General features: G+C 49.2%; 3 protein-coding genes across 4 annotated transcripts in view; 2 read left to right on the top strand and 1 right to left on the bottom strand.

Annotated features, from left to right (window-relative positions):
- The window catches only part of EXOC4 (exocyst complex component 4), a 733,833-nt gene that overhangs the window by 119,066 nt on the left and 601,375 nt on the right, over positions 1-13,392 (bottom strand). The window lies entirely within an intron of this gene.
- LOC310642028 (F-box DNA helicase 1-like) overlaps positions 1-13,392 on the top strand; it is a 74,854-nt gene that overhangs the window by 41,581 nt on the left and 19,881 nt on the right. The window lies entirely within an intron of this gene.
- LOC310642406 (F-box DNA helicase 1-like) overlaps positions 1,164-13,392 on the top strand; it is a 30,888-nt gene continuing 18,659 nt past the window's right edge. The window contains exons 1-8 of one of the 2 annotated variants that reach the window (XM_083366102.1): positions 1,164-1,307; positions 1,824-2,024; positions 3,135-3,313; positions 3,508-3,763; positions 6,537-6,667; positions 9,439-9,577; positions 11,198-11,388; positions 11,958-12,041. In XM_083366102.1, the coding sequence (XP_083222228.1) occupies positions 3,761-3,763; positions 6,537-6,667; positions 9,439-9,577; positions 11,198-11,388; positions 11,958-12,041 (548 nt within the window). In that variant the 5' untranslated portion in view covers positions 1,164-1,307; positions 1,824-2,024; positions 3,135-3,313; positions 3,508-3,760. The remainder of the gene's footprint in view (positions 1,308-1,823; positions 2,025-3,134; positions 3,314-3,507; positions 3,764-6,536; positions 6,668-9,438; positions 9,578-11,197; positions 11,389-11,957; positions 12,042-13,392) is intronic. The other variant, XM_083366101.1, reaches the window with a different exon arrangement.

The following is a 13,392-nucleotide window of genomic DNA, read 5'->3' as shown; positions in this document are numbered from 1 at the left end:
AGGGAGAGAAGAGGGAGGGAGCGGGAGGGAAGGGAGGAGAGGAAGGGAGGACAAGAGTGAGCAGGAGGGGAGAGAGGGAGAGGGAGGGAGGCAGAGAGGAAGGGAGGAGGAGAAGAGGGAGGGAGGGGAGAGAGGGAGGGGGAGAGGGAGGGGAAGAAGAGGGAGGGAGAGGGAGGGGAAGAGGGAAGGAGGCAGAGATGGAGGGAGGGGAGAAGAGGGAGCGGGAGGGGAAAGGGAGGGGGAGAGGGAGGGAGGCAGAGATGGAGGGAGGGCGAGAAGAGGGAGGGAGCGGAAGGGGAGAGGGAGGGGAGGGGGAGAGGAAGGGGGAGATGAGGCAGAGATGGAGGGAGGGGGAGAAGAGGGAGCGGGAGGGGAGGGAGGGAGGGGGAGAGTGGGAGGGAGGCAGAGAGGGAGGGAAGAAGAGAAGAGGGAGGGAGCAGAAGGGGAGAGGGAGGGGGAGGGGGAGAGGAAGGGAGAGAGGAGGCAGAGATGGAGGGAAGGGGAGAAGAGGGAGCAGGAGGGGAAAGGGAGGGGGAGAGGGAGGGAGGCAGAGATGGAGGGAGGGCGAGAAGAGGGAGCGGGAGGGGAGGGAGGGAGGGGGAGAGTGGGAGGGAGGCAGAGGGAGGGAAGAAGAGAAGAGGGAGGGAGTGAAAGGGGAGAGGGAGGGGAGGGGGAGAGGAAGGGGGAGATGAGGCAGAGATGGAGGGAGGGTGAGAATAGGGAGCGGGAGGGAGGGAGGGAGGGGGAGAGTGGGAGGGAGGCAGAGGGAGGGAAGAAGAGAAGAGGGAGGGAGCGGGAGGGGAGGGGGAGAGAGGAAGGGGGAAAGGAGGCAGAGATGGAGGGAGGGGGAGAAGAGGGAGCGGGAGGGGAGGGAGGGAGGGAGGCAGAGAGGGAGGAAGAAGAGAAGAGGGAGGGAGCAGAAGGGGAGAGGGAGGGGAGGGGGAGAGAGGAAGGGGGAGAGGAGGCAGAGATGGAGGGAGGAGGAGAAGAGGGAGCGGAAGGGGAGAGGGAGAGAGGGGGTAGGGAGGATCCAATCTGGGTTGGTATTTGGAACCAGAAATGTTCTCTCTCTCTCTTTCTCTCTTTTGTTAAATTTATCGGTCGCCTCTTTTGCTACTCTATGCTGAACTATGCTACTATGCTGCTCTGAACTCTCTGTGATAGTTGGATAAACGCTGGTTGATTGCTTAAAATGCGATTGGCAGGGGCTACACCTTAAACCATCAATTGTGGTTTGCAAAAGGGAGGAGCTGGGTTTACAATGCAACGGGGTTTTCGTCTTTCACTTGTAGGTCTTCAGTCACCCAGTGTGTTGTGATTCAGGGTCAGCCTGTGGGTTCGGCAGTTGGGTCGGACGACTCAGAGGAGGAGGAGGGGGGTGTTGAAGAGCTTGCTGAGGGGGTTGAAGATCTTGCTGATGAGAGCCCTCAGCCAGGCCCCTCCCACTTGGTCACCATGGAGACCCACCTGTGTGAGCCTGACAGTGTGGATGAAGATGACCCACAGCTGGCCCTGTTCAAGGACACCCGACGCAGGAGGCAGTCAATCAGGAGTAAACAGAGGAAGGCAATGGGGCTTCTCGGAAGGAGGCAGAGAGAAGCCACGCCCTGAACTGTATAAAAGGGGAATGCGTGGGAGGGCTGGTTTGCTGAAGGCAACCACTCGGATGGTTCATGTTTCTTTAAGTTCCTGTTTCTTGGTTCGTGTCGTGTTTGTTTTTGTTGCAATAAATTTGGCAGGCGTAACTCCAGCCTCTTGCCGTTTGTGGAGGGGTTGTCCCTGCCTTTTCTGCAGGGCCGGTAGCAGGCTGGTACAGAACACAGTGCCATTTTTTTCCCTGTTTTTTTCTTGTGGGTCAGTGAGCTCTTCCAAGCAACTCAGCCCGACAGCGAGTGATGGCGAAGCTCCTCAGCAGAGCCCAGAAGGCACAGCCGCCCTGACGCAGCCCCTCAGCCAGAGGCCGGCCAGCCCAGGTTCCAACGGGGCCCTTTGCCCAACTCCTCAGAGGAAGGAGGATTCCGAGGGTAGGATGAGTTGTGACCCTTTGCATTGTCTGGCAAGGCCGAGCGGGGGCTTTCCTGGTTTCGGGGGGCCTTTGGTGCATCTGATGCTTTGGTTAAACGCAACCGAAGCAGGGATGTGCCCTTGCAGTGCAGGTTTGCGGGGGTGTTGTGTAGCAAGAGTTTGGTGCAGCATTTGTCACTTGTTTATATGGCCACCTGTATATAGAGAACAAACCCCCCTCCCTCCTAGCACTTATGATGTTCCCTAGTTGGGTCATGAAACGTCTTTGTTGTGATTCAGGGTCAGCCTGTGGTTTCGGCAGTTGGGTCGGACAACTCAGAGGAGGAGGGGGGGGTGTTGAAGAGCTTGCTGATGATGGCCTTGAGGCTCCACAGAGCCCTCAGCCAGGCCCCTCCCATCTGGTCACGACGGAGACCCAGCTGTGTAAGCCTGACAGCGTGGATGAAGATGACCCACGGCTGGCCCTGTTCAAGGACGCCCGACGCAGGAGGCAGTCAATCAGGAGTAAACAGAGGAAGGCAATGGGGCACCTCGGAAGGAGGCAGAGAGAAGCCACCCCCTGAACTGTATAAAAGGGGAATGCGTGGGAGGGCTGGTTTGCTGAAGGCAACCGTTTGAATAGCTGCTGTTTCATAGCTCCTGTTTCATGGTTGGTGTCTTGTTTTGCTCTGTTTTATGTTAATAAATTTGGCAGGCTTTATTCCAGCCTCTTGCCGTTTGTAAAGGGGTTGTCCCTGCTTTTTCTGCAGGGCCGGTAGCAGGCTGGTACAGAACAGTCTTGTGCATGAAAACCACCAAGCTCAGAGAGCATCAAAGAACCCACAGTCCTTTTCGTTTCCCCCTTCTTCCTCTTCCTCCTCCTCCTCCTCCTCCCAACCCCCCTCCCTCCTAGCACTGATGATGTTCCCTAGTTGGGTCATGAAATGTCTTGTGCATGAAAACCACCTAGCTCAGAGAGCATCAAAGAACCCACAGTCCTTTTCGTTTCCCCCTTCCTCCTCCTCCTCCTCCTCCTCCTCCTCCTCCTCCTCCTCCTCTACCACCACCTCCTCTTCTTCCTCCTCCTCCTCCCAACCCCCCTCCCTCCTAGCCCTGATGATGTTCCCCAGTTGGGTCATGAAACGTCTGCAAGGAAACCACCAAGAGGGCACCGAGTACCCTGCACTTCTCTTCCTCCTCCTGGCTTCCCCATGGACTTTGCTTGTCGCAGAAAGGGGTCACGTGACCTCGGGACACTGTGACCATCATAAATATGAATCCGGTTGCCAAGCATCCGAATTTTGATCAGGTGATCCTGGGGATGCTGCAACGGTCGTAAATGTGAAAAATGGTCATTAGTCCCCTTTGAACGGTTACTAAGTCGAGGACCATCTGTGCAGATGCCTGCCATTGTCCAACAGCACCCTGCTCTTCTAGATGGCCGAAGCTGTCCTTGGAAGCTGCTGGAATTGTCTTCCCTTTCTGTCTCTGTTGGGTGTGCAGGTCAACAAAGCACCATCTCGAGATGCTCCGATAACGTGGCAGAAAGCAGCAAAATCAAAGTTGAGAAACCTCTGGAGAACTTCGTTCGTGACTCATCCTCCACCCCGGACGACTCTTCCATTCCTCCTGGTGACGGAGAGGATACATCGGTGCCCCCCAGGAAACGATCACGTTTGTCCCAGGGACCTAGCGACTCCGGCAGAAGCTCTGACCAGCGTTGGTGAGGCCTCCTGAGCGGAACGTAGATGATGGAATGGTAAAGTAGTTCCTCTTCTTCATGCCCAGTTTGGGCTTTTAGGAACTAAATCTGGGGAATGACGTACCTCAAAGAATCATGGAGGAGCTGCCATATGACAACCTTCAGGAGATCTTTGCCCTGGTGCCCTGGTAGTTGATCTTCTCCAAAACTTCTCTCGGGTGCGTCAGCACTGGAAGCTTATCATCTCTGACATGAAAGCAAGCGATGCCTTTATCTCGTCTTCCAATATTTGAGGGGCTGCCAGAAAGAAGACGGGGGTCAACCTATTCTCCAAAGCAAAAGTGCCCACAGAATGACACAACAGGTTGATTAAAGCATCAGTCCCACCATCGTGACCACCATACTGGGTGGACACTACTAGTTTTATGTCTCTGTAGTCTGAGGGGTCCTTATGCTGTGTTCCTCTTGAGTAAAAGGACCTATCAGATGTGATCCACTCTGGCTAACAAAGAGTCTAACTGTGACATGATAGCAGTCTTCCAATATCTCAGGGGGCTGCCCCAAAGAAGAGGGAGTCAAGCTATTCTCCACAGCAGAATGGAAGCGACGGAGGGGAACTCACCAAGGAGAGAAGCAACCTGGAACTAAGGGGAAATTTCTTGACAGTGAGAACAATTAACCAGTGGAACAACCTGCCTCCAGAAGTCCAGTGCTGAAAGTTTTAAAGAAGAGATTTGTTGTTGTTGTTGTTGTTGTTGTTAGTTGCGAAGTTGTGTCCGACCCATCGCGACCCTATGGACAATGTTCCTTCAGGCCTTCCTGTCCTCTACCATCTTCTGGAGTCCATTTAGGCTCACGCCTCCTGCTTCAGTGACTCCATCCAGCCACCTCCTTCTCTGTCGTCCCCTTCTTCTCTTGCCCTCAGCCTTTCCCAGCATTCGGCTCTTCTCCAGTGAGTCCTTCCTTCTCCTTAGGTGGCCAAAGGATTTGAGTTTTAGCTTCAGGATCTGGCCTTCTAAAGAGCAGTCAGGATTGATCTCCTCTAGGACCGACCGGTTTGATCGCCTTGCAGTCCAAGGGACTCGCAGGAGTCTTCTCCAGCACCAGAGTTCAAAGGCCTCAATTCTTTGGCGCTTGGCCTTTCTTACGGTCCAGCTTTCACTGCCATACATTGCAACTGGGAAGACCATGGCCTTGACTATACGCACTTTTGTTGACAGGGTGACGTCTCTGCTTTTTAGTGTGCTGTCTAGATTTGCCATGGCTTTCCTCCCAAGGAAAGAACAGATTAGAAAAGCTGTTTGCCTAGAATGGTACAGGGTTTCCTGCCTGAGCGAGGGAATGGACTAGAAGACCTCCAACTCTGATATTCTGCGAACAGAAGAGGATTTTAAACAGGATTGCGTTCCTGTCCGTGGTTAGACCATGGAAGAAACTTTGCAAGGGGGACTGAATCTGCCCTGGGTCCTGTCCATCCTCCTGAGAAGAACAGACTTGGAAGGGAGCTTGGAGGTCATCTAGTCCAACCCCCTGCTTAGGCAGGAAACCCTAGACCAGGGTTTAATTAATTAATTAATCAATTGTTCTGTTTGGAAGTTTCTCCTTAATTCCCAATTGCTTCTCGCCTTGGTTAGTTTCCATCCGTTGCTTCTTCTCTTGCCTTGGGGTGCTTTGGAAAAAAAGGTGGACCCCCTCTTCTTTGGGCCAGCCCCTCAAATATTGGAAGACTGCTATCATGTCACCTCTGGTCCTTTTGTTAGTCTTTTTGTTAGCCACCCTGGTCTTTCTACTCAGAGGAACACAGCCAAGCATATACACTCCAGTTGGTGTAAAAGGACCTCTCAGACTACCAGACGTAAACCTAGTAGTATCCACCCTGGTGAGAAAGTCAATGTTAGTCACGACGGTGTGACTGGTGTGTCATTCTGTCGGCACTTTTGGAGAATAGGTTGACCCCCGTCTTCTTTCTGGCAGCCCCCCAGATATTGGAAGACGAGATAAAGGCATCGCTTGCCTTCACGTCAGAGATGATAAGCTTCCAGTGCTGACACACCCGAGAGAAGATCAACTACAGGCTCCAGGGCAAAGATCTCCTGAAGGTGATCAATTGGCAGCTCCTCCACGGTTGATCTAGCAGGTCTCTGCTAACACTTTGTAAGTAATTTTATTTATTTATTTTTATTTATTTTAATTCCATTTATATCCCGCCCTTCTCCGAAGACTCAGGGCGGCTTACAAACTTAGCAGTAGCCTTCATTCTATGTATATGCCTGCTTATTAGGGCTTTCATACACCCCCCAAGCGGCATTATTACAAAGTCAGCTTAATTGCCCCCAACAATCTGGGTCCTCATTTTACCTACCTCAGAAGGATGGAAGGCTGAGTCAACCTTGAGCCTGGTGGGACTCGAACCTGCACTAATTGCAGGCAGCTGGTGTTACTTAAGGAGGCATTAGCCCACTGCTCCACCAAGGCTCTGTAATTAAAGAAACAATGCTGCAGACACTGAATTATAGGGAGATAGGTCATGTTCGGAACTGCACCACCACGCTTCTTCTGTTCTTGAGGACAAATCTCCTGTTTACTAAGGTTTTCATCTTGCTTTTTATGAACCGTAACAATCCCAAAGAAAATTTAATTTCTAATTTAGTGGATCCAAGAGCAGGAATGCTTCGAAAAGTTCAGGTCCCTAAAGCGAAGATTCTGCCCAATCAAAAACTGAACCTGACTCCATTCGGAGCATAGAAAAATATTAAAAACGGGATTTAAGGGGGAAAAAATCTAACAAAAAAATTAAAATGATATCCGATGTTTTGCTCTGGAATTTCAGTTCGGGGTTTGGAAGGAGGTGTACCATCAGTATTTGGAGGGAGACAGCCAAACCTTGTTGACTGTCGGAGACATTCTGCAACGGTACGGCCTAACCCAGAATCACACCAGATGCGTGCCTGGATTAATTCGGTGAGTGGTTTTTTTTTATTTTATTACATTTATATCCCGCCCTTCTCCGAAGACTCAGGGCGGCTTACAAGCTTAGCAGTAGCCTTCGTTCTATGTATATGCCTGCTTATTAGGGCTTTCGCCCCCCCCCAATGTGGCATTATTACAAAGTCAGCTTAATTGCCCCCCACAATCTGGGTCCTCATTTTACCTACCTCGGAAGGATGGAAGGCTGAGTCCACCTTGAGCCTGGTGGGACTCGAACCTGCACTAATTGCAGGCAGCTGGTGTTACTTAAGGAGGCATTAGCCCACTGCTCCACCAAGGCTCTTTTCAGTATCCCAATCACAAATCCTCTCTTTTGCTTTAGTTAATGAGGTATCCTGATACAGGTCATCCTCCCCTGACCGTCGCAATTGAGCCACAAATTTCCGTTGCTGTGCAAGACAGTCGTGAAGTACTTTTTGTCCCATGTTATGACCTTCCTTGCCACAGCTGTTAAGCGAGTCAATGCAGTTAAGTTAGCGAAGTGAAACTGGCTTCCCGATTGAGTTTGCTTGTCAGAAGGTCGCAAGTGGGGATCACGTGACCCCGGGCCCCAGCAACTGTCATAAATATGAGTCAATTGCCAAGCCTCTGAATTTTGATCACGTCACCCTGGGGATGCTGCAGCTGTCGTAAGTTTGAAAAATGGTCACTTTTTTCAGTGGCGGCGTAACTTCGAATGGTCACCAAACAAATCATTGTAAGTCAAGGACTCGTCATCCTAGTCAACCATTCAGTCATGTGTGAATCTTGGCCACTCTATGGACTGACAGTCTCCATGCCCCTCTTTCTTGCACCGCCTGGATCTGCCAAGGACCTGACTATACCTGTACAGGTAGTCCCCGATTTACAGCAGTTCGTGTAGTGACCGTTCAAAGTTACAGCGGCACAGAACAAAGGGACTTATGACCATTTTTCACACTTATGACCATTTTTCACACTTAGGACCTTTGCAGCATCCCTGTGGTCATTTGATCAAAATTTGGACTCTTGACAACAGACCCATATTTATGCTGGCCGCAGTATCCTGGGATCACGTGATCCCCTTTTGGGACCTTCTGACAAGCAAAGTCAATGAGGAAGCCGGATTCGCTTAATGACCATGTTACTAATTGAGCAACTGCAGTGACTCACTTAACAAATGTGACAATGTCATAGAATGGGGCGAAACTCCCTTAACAAATTTTTCCCTTAGCAACATAAACGGTGGGCTCAGTTGTGGCTACACGTTGAGGACCCCGTGCACCTTATCAATGGTGTGCTGGCTTATGTAACTTAAGTAAAAATAAGAAATCTGCATATACTGGCTTCTTTTTTTAAAAAAAAAATCCCCTTTATATCCCGCCCTTCTCCGAAGACTCAGGGCGGCTTACAATCTAAGAAGCACAAACCAATGTGCTTAGCAATAGCCTTCATTCTATGTATATGCCTGCTTATTAGGGCTTTGGCCCCCCCCAAGCGGCATTATTACAAAGTCAGCTTATTGTCCCCAACAATTTGGGTCCTCATTTTACCTACCTGGGAAGGATGGAAGGCTGAGTCAACCTTGAGCCTGGTGGGACTCGAACCTGCACTAATTGCAGGCAGCTGGTGTTACTTAAGGAGGCATTAGCCCACTGCTTCACCAAGGCTCTGGGTTGGACTAGAAGACCTCCAAGGTTCCTTTTTTTTTAATCCCATTTATATCCCGCCCTTCTCCGAAGACTCAGGGCAGCTTACAATCTAAAGCACAATGTGCTTAGCAATAGCCTTCATTCTATGTATATGCCTGCTTATTAGGGCTTTCGCCCCCCCCCAGTGGCATTATTACAAAGTCAGCTGAATTGCCCCCAACAATCTGGGTCCTCATTTTACCTACCTGGGAAGGATGGAAGGCTGAGTCAACCTTGAGCCTGGTGGGACTCGAACCTGCACTAATTGCAGGCAGCTGGGGTTACTTAAGGAGGCATTAGCCCACTGCTCCACCAAGGCTTCAGACTGCGTCGAGTCTTCTCCCAGTCTTATGAAAGGGCCCACCTTTGCTCAGCTGAGTGAACGCGAATCTTTTAACGGAGATCACCTGGACTCCGTCTCTCTCTTCCCAAGAAGCCACACGAGCTCGAGGTAACCCAGCCATCCCCAAACTTTCCAGCTGGGAGGCCAGACCTGGTTCTGTGTGTGTGTGTGTGTGTGTGTGTGTGAGAGAGAGAGAGAGAGAGAGAGAGAGAGAGACCTGTGAGGGCCAGGCGCACGCCCACAGCTCCATTTGTGCCAGTGGCGCACCCGCCTTCCACTTGCACGAATGGAGCTTCGCACACGAGCAGAGGATGTTTGTGCTCATGCAGGAAGCTGCACTTGCACGAGCCGCAACCTGCAGCACAAGCGGGGGGGCACTTGTGCGAGCGCACGAATGCTTCACCCGCCTGAGTGCAAGCGCCATCTCACACGAATGTAGTTTTTTGCGCACAAGTGCAAGCGCCTTCCGCTCACGTGAGTGGAGCTTCACACACGCACGCTTCAAACAGGTCGTGGGCCAATAGTAGTGGGCCGTTTGCCTGGAGTTTGTGGACCCCTGCGGCAACCAATCCACTCCTATTAGGCTATCTGAGCAGGGGGTTGGACTAGATGACCTCCAATCTCCCTTCCAACTCTATTAATATTATCTAGGAATTGCCAACTTGCTAAAATGACAAACGAGTTGAACTGGGGAAGAAATCCATGTCTGTAGAGAAGGCCGTCACCTGTCCATGTTTCTCTTCCCAATCCAGGTGTGTTGCCGCTGTTCGGAGCTGCCACTGCGAAGATCCTAGCGCTATCCTCACGTGTCTGGAAGGCCACTCGCTCTTTCCCCAGGCGGAAATCTGCATCGCCAATAATTTCCCAGATTTGGAGAGTTGCAAAGAGAATGTATGTCTCGGCAGAGTTAAACACTTATCTGGAATTGATCTTTGGGCGTGTTTCGATGGTGTTTCCCCTGGGAGATGGTTTTTCTTGCTCAGAATGTCGATTGGATGATCACACAAAAGGCAATGGATTCCAAGGCAGATAGTTCTAGCAACCATTCATTTAGCGATCAGAGCAAAGCAGAATAGAATAGATCAGGGGTGTCAAACTCAATTTCATTGAGGGCCGCATCAGCATTGCAGTTGGGTATGGCCAGGGAGGGCGTGGCCTACTGGGTGGGTGTGGCTAGAGTGCTTATGGCCTACTGGGTGGGCGTGGCCAGCTCTACATCATTCGCATAAAGGGTGCCTATGGGGGCCTGGGCAGGCGTGGGACAGATCTGAGGGTCTCTGGCAGAAGGAGGGTCTCTGGGCCAGGGCCAAGGCAGTGGGGGCCGTTCCCTCACTCTTTCCAGGATGGCTTGAGGGCCGCATGAAACCACTTTGCGGGCCGGATCTGGCCCCCGGGCCTTGTGTTTGACATGTCTGGTACAGATGATAGGATATAGAATAGAATAGAATAGAATAGAATAGAATAGAATAGAATAGAATAGAATAGAATAGAATAGAATAGAATAGAATAGAATAGAATAGAAAATATGGAATAGAATAGAATAGAATAGAATAGAATAGAATAGAATAGAATAGAATAGAATAGAATAGAAAATATGGAAGAGAAGAGAAGAGAAGAGAATAGGAATAGAATAGAACAGAACGGAATAGAATAGAATAGAATAGAATAGAATAGAATAGAATATATGGAAAGTAATAGGATAGGATAGGATAGAATAGAATAGAATAGAATAGAAATAGAATAGAATAGAATAGAATAGAATAGAATAGAATAGAATAGAATAGAAAATATGGAATAGAATAGAATAGAATATATGGAAAGTAATAGGATAGGATAATAGAATAGAATAGAATAGAATAGAATAGAATAGAATAGAATAGAATAGAATAGAATAGAATAGAAGGAAAATAGAACAGAACAGAATAGAATATTTAGAATAGAATAGAATGGAGTGGAGTGGAATAGAATAGAATAGAATAGAATAGAATAGAATAGAATAGAATAGAATAGAATAGAATAGAATAGAATATATGGAAAGTAATAGGATAGAATAGAATAGAATAGAATAGAATAGATGATTCTATTAGTGATTCATATGAATGCCAGGCTTCCAAACACCAAGGACCTCATAGTCCTCCTCCTCCTCCTCCTCTCTGCAAACCCATTTCCTTTTAAGCACTGATGATGTTTACTAGTTGGCTGATGACACTTCTGTAAGAAAACAGCAAGGTCAGAGAGCAGAAGGGGCCCCACAGTCCTCCCCCCTCCTCTTCTCTGGAGACCCCACCCCTTGTAGCACTGATGATGTTCCCTAGTTGGGTGATGAAACGTCTCCAAGAAGACCACCAAGCTCTGAGAGCACCAAGGACCCCACATTCCTTGAATAGTTGCAAGTTCAGGACTACTTGAACCATGTAATGTCCTCCCCTGCCAGACAGGACGGATAATACAACCTGTGAGACTCAAAAGGTTGCCCCCATCCCGATCATGATCTCACCCACGTTCTTCCAGGCGGCCTATGTTCGGGCGGTGATGGCGGCCATTGTGCTCTTCGCTGGAGGCGTTTGGGATGTTCAGGAGCTGGTGGCCTGCCTCCAAAGGCCCACCCCTCCCATGACGCTGATGGACATCAATGAAATGTTGTACTGCACAGCCACCCTCCTTTACGCCATGCGAGAGAATGGGGTCCAGATCAGCAACAGGTAAGTTTGCAAAGGGTCAGGAGTGAGACTTCGGACGGAAACCTGTCCTTTTCGGCAGTAGTAGAAGTAGCAATACCTCTGTGCACATTTAAAAATGGTTCAGAAATGAGAGCCGATTTGGTCTAGTGCACGGATCAGCAACTTGCGGCTCTGAAGAGCGAGAAAGAGACAGAGAGAGGCTCTTGTGCTTCCCTTCTCTCTCTCCCTCTCTCCCTCTCTCTCTCTCTCTCTCTCTCTCAGCCCAACTCACTCAGAGGGTTGTTTTTGCGAGAAAGGTAGTAGTAGGAAGCTGTATTGGATATATTTGTCCCCTTGAGTTATGTGCAAAAACAAGGTGGGTTATCAATAAATAACTAAAAATAGAACACCTCTCCTCCTCATTAAAGCAGCTGCAGCTTTCTCATGCATCTGCAAACAGATGCTGCTGATTTCAAGCGTTGGTTCCTCAAAGCAGAAATCCGCGGAGGTGTGTTTATTCTCCTCTCTGAATGATTTTTCCTGGATTTTATACAGTTTAGAGTTCACTTTGAGATTCCTTATCACTTTTCCCATTTTCCGTATCCTCCTAGGTTTTATTACAATGTTTTTTATTATTTGCGTACCGTGGAGAATTCGCCCGCCAGGGACATCAACCCTGAATTACAGAATTCTAGGTACGTACGTTAGCTTTCTGTCTCAATTCAGGTAGTCCTCGGCTTACAACCGTTTGTTTAGTGACCCTTCAAAGTTACAACAGCACTGGGAAAAAGTGGCCTATGGCCATCCGCATGGTCCTGTGATCCAAATTCAGACGCTTGGGAATTGACTCATAGTTATGACAGTCGCAAGGGATGCGGTGGCTCAGTGGGTTAGGACGCTGAGCTTGTTGATCAGAAGGTCGGCAGTTTGGCGGGTCGAATCCCGAGTGCCACGTAACAGAGTGAGTGCCTGTTACTCGTCCCAGCTTCTGCCAACCTAGCAGTTCGAAAGCACATAAAAATGCAAGTAGAAAAATAGGGACCACTCCGGTGGGAAGGGAACAGCGTTCCGTGCGCCTTTGGCGTCTAGTCATGCCGGCCACATGACCACGGAGACGTCCTCGGACAAGCGCTGGCTCTTCGGCTTTGAAACGGAGATGAGCACCGGCCCCCAGAGTTGGAAACGACTAGCACGCATGTGCGGGGGAACCTTTACCTTTACCTATGATGGTCGCAGTGTCCCAGGCTCACCTGATCGCTTTTTACGACCCTCTGACAAGCAAAATCAACAGGGAAGCCAGATTCAATTAACGATCCTGTTACTAACTTAACACCTGAAGCGATTCACTTAACAATCGTGGCAGGAGAGGTCATAAGATGGGGCAAAACACACCCAACAAATGTTAACAACAGAAATGTTGGGCTGAATTGTCCTAAGTTGAGGACTGCCGGTATTAACAATGGGGACTTTACATAATGTTTGCAAATATGTAAGGGTAATCCTCGACTTAGCGACCACAACTGAGCCCATGGTTTCTGTTGCTAAGCTAAGTCAGTTTTGCCCCATTTTGCAACCTTTCTCGCCACCGCTGTCCCGTGAACCACTGCAGTTGTTAAGCGAGTCACACGGTCGTTAAGTGAAACTGGCTTCTCCATTGACTTTGCTTGTCAGAAGGTCACAAAGGGCATCACGTGACCTCGACACACTGCAACCGTCATAAAATATGAGTCAGTTACCAAGCGTCTGAAGTTTTTTTTTATTAAATAGTTTTACAAAAACAAAATTTTACAATATATCCCCAAATCCCCCCCACCCCAAACCCGCCCACTTCCCCCCCCCCCGCTTCCCAGAGCTAAATACAGGATTATAGTTACAATAATCATATTCTAAATAAAAATTATGCATAATATACAATTAACCAAATTCATAATGTGCTTTAACTCCCCTTTAACATAACTACAAAGTACCAATAACAATATCCCACTAAAATCTACTCATAAGCTAAATGGAACTTTTTAGTCCCATATTTGTTCTGAATATAATCTA

The sequence above is a fragment of the Vipera ursinii genome, assembly GCF_947247035.1.
Source record: "Vipera ursinii genome assembly, chromosome: 6".
Taxonomy (NCBI): domain Eukaryota; kingdom Metazoa; phylum Chordata; class Lepidosauria; order Squamata; family Viperidae; genus Vipera; species Vipera ursinii.
Note: the sequence above shows the minus strand (reverse complement) of the source record. Positions and strands in the feature narration are given on the sequence as shown.